General features: G+C 46.4%; 1 protein-coding gene across 1 annotated transcript in view; it reads right to left on the bottom strand.

The window, feature by feature from the left end:
* Positions 1-6,000, bottom strand: part of RAPGEF1 (Rap guanine nucleotide exchange factor (GEF) 1) — an 82,130-nt gene that overhangs the window by 31,551 nt on the left and 44,579 nt on the right. Inside the window, exons 7-9 of the mRNA XM_008948277.1 lie at positions 5,591-5,714; positions 4,103-4,286; positions 3,020-3,526 (exon numbers count right to left, since the gene is read on the bottom strand). Of these exons, the coding sequence (XP_008946525.1) occupies positions 3,020-3,526; positions 4,103-4,286; positions 5,591-5,714 (815 nt within the window). The remainder of the gene's footprint in view (positions 1-3,019; positions 3,527-4,102; positions 4,287-5,590; positions 5,715-6,000) is intronic.

The following is a 6,000-nucleotide window of genomic DNA, read 5'->3' as shown; positions in this document are numbered from 1 at the left end:
AGGAATTGCTAGAAGAGTAGCAGCAGGAAGGACACCTGCAATGTAGGTAAGGCACAGAAGTATCTGATGCACAGGACTGAAGGTCCAGCCCGACTCCTGGCACTGTGTCACCAGCCTGTCTTACAACTGGCCCTGCACGAGCACAACAGATCTGTGTGCATGGGCAAGAGCCAAAATAAGGGAAATTTTTAAGCTATACCACACATCAACTCCCTGGAGAAGTCAAGGTCAAACGAGCCAGGCTTTGCTGTCACCTCTGGGATGAGAGCTGTTTTTCAGAGCTCGCATTATCCGCTGGCTAAGCCCAGACTGCCCTCAGCGTGGCTCCTGCAGTTAATACCAGCTGCTTACGGGGCACCAGGCTGCATTTTGTTCCCACTGACAGGGAGGGAAACATGAATAAGTGCCTCATCGCTAGTTTCCAAGCTGTCTGGGGAGAGGATCTTGTTATTCCTGACTCCAGGCTCTTCATGGCAGAAGCTGCTCCATGTCTGTCTTGTACAGCAGGAGCACGATGCTGGTGCTCTAGCAGAAGTCTGGAGTAATTTGCCTGTAGCAGAGTAACATGTACAGTAAAGTAAAAATAATTCATGCCAGACTAAAAGCCTTATCACTTCTGTTTAAATAATACAGAAGTCAACTCTTGGAGGTCCCTCTGAGAACAGCTCACAGCAACCCACACGGTTAGCTCAAGCAGGATTTGCTGTATATTACCAGTAAAAAGACCATCAAAGTCTCTGCTGCAACATTTCCTGCCAACTACCAGAAGATAACCTATAAGAAAGGGACTACAACCAAGTCCCACCTCTGTGAGCTCTAGATCTTTTTAATAAATTCATGCAACTCCTCTGGATCCCAGGAGTTTGCTGGGGTTGTGGAAGCAGCACTGCCTCACTTACGTGATTGCACAAGAACATCTACACTCATCAGCCTCCAGGCAAAAAAAAATCCTCCGTGCTACCATACAGCCTGAGTAATGTTTTACTGCCCTTTTAATGTTGAAAATAAAAGTAAAACTAACAACCACAGATCTGTGGTGTGATATACTGTGGAGTAAACACAATCTAAAACAAGCTCTCGGTGTCACATGAGTGCAATTAAAAAATCCACAGCAGTCGAGTATCAGCCCAAATACTACTAGAAGCTTTGCAGCAAGGATGCTTTATCAAAGCATCAGAGCTGACAACACATTAGGGTAACAGCTCCTACCCCTCCTAACAATGCAATCTGATCAATACTCCAAGAGCTTCTGATAGTGACAGATTACAATTAACTCTATTCTAACATCAAAGAAAGGCCTTCTATTGAGGTTAAAAGCTTGCACAGGCAATAATGGGGAAGATGGCTTTTAAAATTGTTTTCAAGTAACTCCTTGACATCTCACGTGATAACAGAAAACAAAGACATGGGGCTGAAAAAGGAAAGCAAACAGCTCAGGTCTCCCTTTCAACTGGCAAATCACCTCCTCCCCAAGATTCACCCAGGGACTCCACCTAAAGCTGCCTACGTGTCCAGAGGTGCATTTCCCTGCAGGTCCCAGTCTTCCTGGTGTAAAACCACCCGGACCCAGCCTTCCTTAGCAATACACAGAGCCCCTAAGGACCTGATCCTGATGGAAAGAGGCTCTGTATCACAGCCCTCACAGCTGGTACTGCAAAGGAGTATTTTGAACAGCACAAGCCATAACAAACAGCCTTGGCTACGCCCTGTGCCAGCATTTATTTCCTTTCTGTTGTCTACAAACAAACATCTCAGCTCCTTTTTAGCTGCTTTCAGTATCTTTTAGCTGCTTGCTTACTAGAGAGGGACAAAGGTGATTTCCTGCATATGGGGACACAAGTACCAGACAACCCTCACTTTCAGGTGGGTGAAGTTGTGTGCTACAAGCAAAATCCCAGAGGGTTACAAACATGGGCTGGTCACTTAGGGATAATGGACATGCTTTTAACCAATACACTTTTTATTAAACAGGGACTGGCACAGCACCCTACCATGGAAGCAGACAGAATGCTGAGCCTGCTGCACAACACACCCACCTCATTTCCACCTTATTCTCAGGGAATAGACTGTAAACTGCAGAAATGAGTCAGGCAGCCAGCTCAGCACTTTCCAATCAGCTCTTCACTCGGGCTGCCAGCCATACAACGGAACACTGGTGATCCAGATCTTGTAAATGTTACCTCCTCATGCAACACACAACTGCAAAGCCAGCCAGTCCCTAGTGAACTACCATCTGCTGGACCTCACCATGCTGTCCACAGCCTTCCTCAGCAGATCACTATGGCTGCTTTTCTGGCAAAAGGTACCACAAGTTTTCAGCCATGACCATGAAGGAGATCAGACTAAGGTTGGGAGCTGGAGCTGCAGTCAGCAGTGGTGTGCCAGGAGTCTGGCTGGGGATGATGAGTCTTCCCATTTAGAGGCTGCTCGTTTTAACGATGTGGGAAATTCTCAGGCATCCAAAGGAAATGAGATCCCAGAGCATAACACCAGTACTGGATGCTAAGTTAATAGTGTTGTCTTGCACAGTTATGTGGGTGACTATGTTCCAGTTGCCAACTAACTGCTCTGGCAATGCTCGGCTCTGGAGAGAAAAGCAGCCCTCTCTCTGAGCTCTTGGAGAATATCCAATTCTTTTCTGCAGTGGAAAAACTTTCATAAAATGGGGGTGGGAGAAGGAATGGACATAAAAAGGGAGGCTAAACCAGGAAGATCTGCAAGGCAGAGTGCCTCAAAGATTCACACTCAGGTAAAGAGAGAAATAAAATGTTCTCACTATAGTAATGAAGATGCTGCATGATGCCAGCTCCCCTGGGCCTGGATTGTTCCTGGCTCCAAGAATCATTCTCTGCCTGCCAAAGGTCTTTCCTTTCCATGCCTTTGACAGTAAGTGATTTTGACACTCAGCCTCACGTAAGCAAGGGCAATACCTCAGAGTCATCATTATTCAGTGGTCATCAGAAGCACAACAACTGCAAGGAAAGGTAAAAGCAAAACCCAACCATAAGAACTTGCTTACTGTGTTTGTTTTTCTTCTCTGGCAGAGGTGGTGGCTTCTCTGGGTCACTGTTAGAATCCGGAGCAGCAAACTCAGCAATGAATTCAACTGGTGCTGAAGAGTTTCCTTGCTGGAGAGGCAAAACAGCAGCAAACGGTGTGAAGGGTACTGATGGGACAGATGTTACACTCTGCATGTCGTCCTCCGAGATGTTATCGTACTGGGAAGGGTGCCTCTCATAGGACACCCTGCAGCCTGAGTTATCTGAAGTCTGAGAGGCTGCGCTCCTCCTCTTCTTTTCTGGTAAAGCTGGAGGAGTCTCTGTTGGCTGTGCTGCTCCCGAGAGACTGCAAAATTCCACTGGAGGAGAGCTGCCCTGCGGGAGCTGGAAAGTGTGTCCATGGAAAGGGGAACCAGACTCACCCAAGGACTCTGGCAATGGGCTGAGGATACCTGGCACCTGCTGAGGTATCTGATCAGCATTGGAGAGGTCCTGCTGCAGGAATTCATAGTCCGGATCATAGTGATCTGACTGATCTGGTTAAACAGAGGAGACAGGAGAATGATGCATTAGTTTCTCTCCTTCACTGTTTAGCCCTTTGCATTTCTGCCCCTCCTATTCCATCAGTTAATTAATCAGTTCATTTAATCAGAGTGGTACCTCCTTGCAGCAGGGACCATCCTGCTACACCTTCTATAACATCCAGCCTTACTATTATTTATTCACACTAGCAAACAAATAAGAACTCAATAGGTAGATCATTATGGAGATTATTTATGTTTCATATTTATATGTTTTCCGGTATTTAGCAAGAGCATCATTTTAGTCTACCAGGACTCCCAGTTCTGCAGACAAGGCTGAAATCAACAAAACATTCCACTTGAGAGCTGAACTGAGTTTGAACACAACCATCTATAGCTAGGGAAACACATTCCCCTGGGCTTCTTCCTATCCGACAGAATACAGCTCTGCACAGAGCCGCCTGCAGCGACTACAAGATGACAGTTGCAAGTGCAATCCATTTACTTCTGCATCATGGCTATGACAGCTCCCAGACAAGTGAAGGGGGCTCCTCCAGCAGCCCTGGACAGCCCCCCACTTACCCAAGGTTTCACAGCTTGTGTTGCGGGAGCACTGGCCGCTGTCGCGGTCCAGAGAAGAGAGCTGCTCGTCAGACTTGCTAAGTTTGCCGATGCTGCTGCAGGGTGAGAGGCGAGGAGATTCCCCCCCGTAGGAGTGGCTTCCACCTGACAGCCTCCTCTGGGCATAGCAGTCAACATCAAAATCCTTAAGAAGACAAAAAATTGAAAAAAAAATCACCGTCCCTCCTGGTAGCTCGCCAGCAAGCAGGAGGCAGCTTGAGGAGAGAACGCCGCACAGCTGCTTTAAGAAAACTGGGAGGGGAAAAGCTCAGTGCTCCTCCACCTCTCTAGTTAGACAACCTCATTGGGACCCCAGAAAACCTCTTCTTTGGTAAAGAGCCCATGCTGGGGAGCTCTGTGTGCTCTTGATTCAAGGCATGGTGTGCTGTGACCCATGCTGGACTTCACAGATCCTGAGAAGATGACTGAGTTCCTCACTGCTACACGTCTGATGACTGCTTGTCAAGACACAAGTACTAGGTCACCAGACTGCAAGATTTCTCATTAAATAACTGAGTCTTTAGCAAATGATTGCTTAGCTTAAGTGCATGTGAAAGGAAAACCATTTATAGTGAGATACAACTTTCTGCACCTATGACTACATTTCTATTTCAGAAATTACCTCAAACTTCTCGAGTGAACCTCTCAAGAATTCACACTCCTGCAAACAACTGAAGTGTGACTGTACTAGTAGCTGAAGAATGGCCACAGCTTTATCTGGGTCAGCCAAACGACTGCAGAGGCTCCCTCAGCCAGAGCTGAGGCTCTGGGGATGAGGACAAGATTTGATTTTGGTGCAGTTCAGTATGATTCAGGTCGTCACTGCTGAGTTAGTAAGTTCCTGAACGTGCAAAGCAAGCTCAGACATTTATAACTTCATAAACCCCAGACTAGCACACGCAATGGAATATAATTAACACATACACAGTCCCAAGTTTTCAATTTTTTCTACTAGAAAATGTACAAATTTCGCCAAGCACCAGCAGTAGTGCTGTTAACACAAAACTGCTGTTTGGGTTAAAAGACGTTTCAGAGGGTGACTGAAGACAGACTTCTGATCTTGATATGTCACATGCTCCCTTGGCCTGTAAATAAACCTTGGTGAGATCTCAGTAAGCTCACTGGCCACTCTGTGCCCTGATCTGTTCAACCCAGCAACACTCAACTGCTCAGGTCGTGACGCTCTGCTACAGCTCAAGGCAACAAAGTTTGTAGCAATTTGCTAACTAAATCCAACAGCACCATAAAAAATAAAATTAAGCTGTTCATATTATTTATTATACTGATGTTCATGCCACTAAAAGTCCCCCTCTGGAGCTCTCCTGAACAGGAGGGACGAGCAGAGGCGTGCAGGGAACTGTGCAGCTGCAGGTCACAGCACTTCTCTGAGCTTTTGCTACAGTTCACAGCATGATGCCCTTTGTTTTCACAAAGGGGTTGCAGCATTACCTGTCTGTTGATTCCAACAGGTAAACTGGACCCACTGGTGGCTCGACTCATGGGGGCCACAACTGCCACCCTGGTTGGGGAAGGTGCCGACTGACGTTTTTTAGGGGGCAATGCTGGTGGAGGGCTGCAAGACACAACAGGCATTGATGCTTCCATTACTCTTCCAGAAAAGAAAAGAAAAAAAAACTTTTAGAGGCTTCACAAGCTTGTTTTCCAAAAAGCCTCTGATGTGCCAGGCTCAAAGCTCAGAGGTTCTTGTCCAAAGCTGGTCAGGAGCTATTCAGCAAAGTGTATCTGCTAATAAATACTAATTTAAGATGACTCTCACAGGTAAGGTCTTGTTGGGTGATTTATTTTTTAAGGTTGGAAAAGAGTTTGTAATTCTCAAACAAAACCAATTGCTCTTTTAA

The sequence above is a fragment of the Merops nubicus genome, unplaced genomic scaffold (genome assembly GCF_000691845.1).
Source record: "Merops nubicus isolate BGI_N331 unplaced genomic scaffold, ASM69184v1 scaffold27119, whole genome shotgun sequence".
NCBI lineage: Eukaryota > Metazoa > Chordata > Aves > Coraciiformes > Meropidae > Merops > Merops nubicus.
This window is presented reverse-complemented; position numbering and strand designations above follow the sequence as displayed.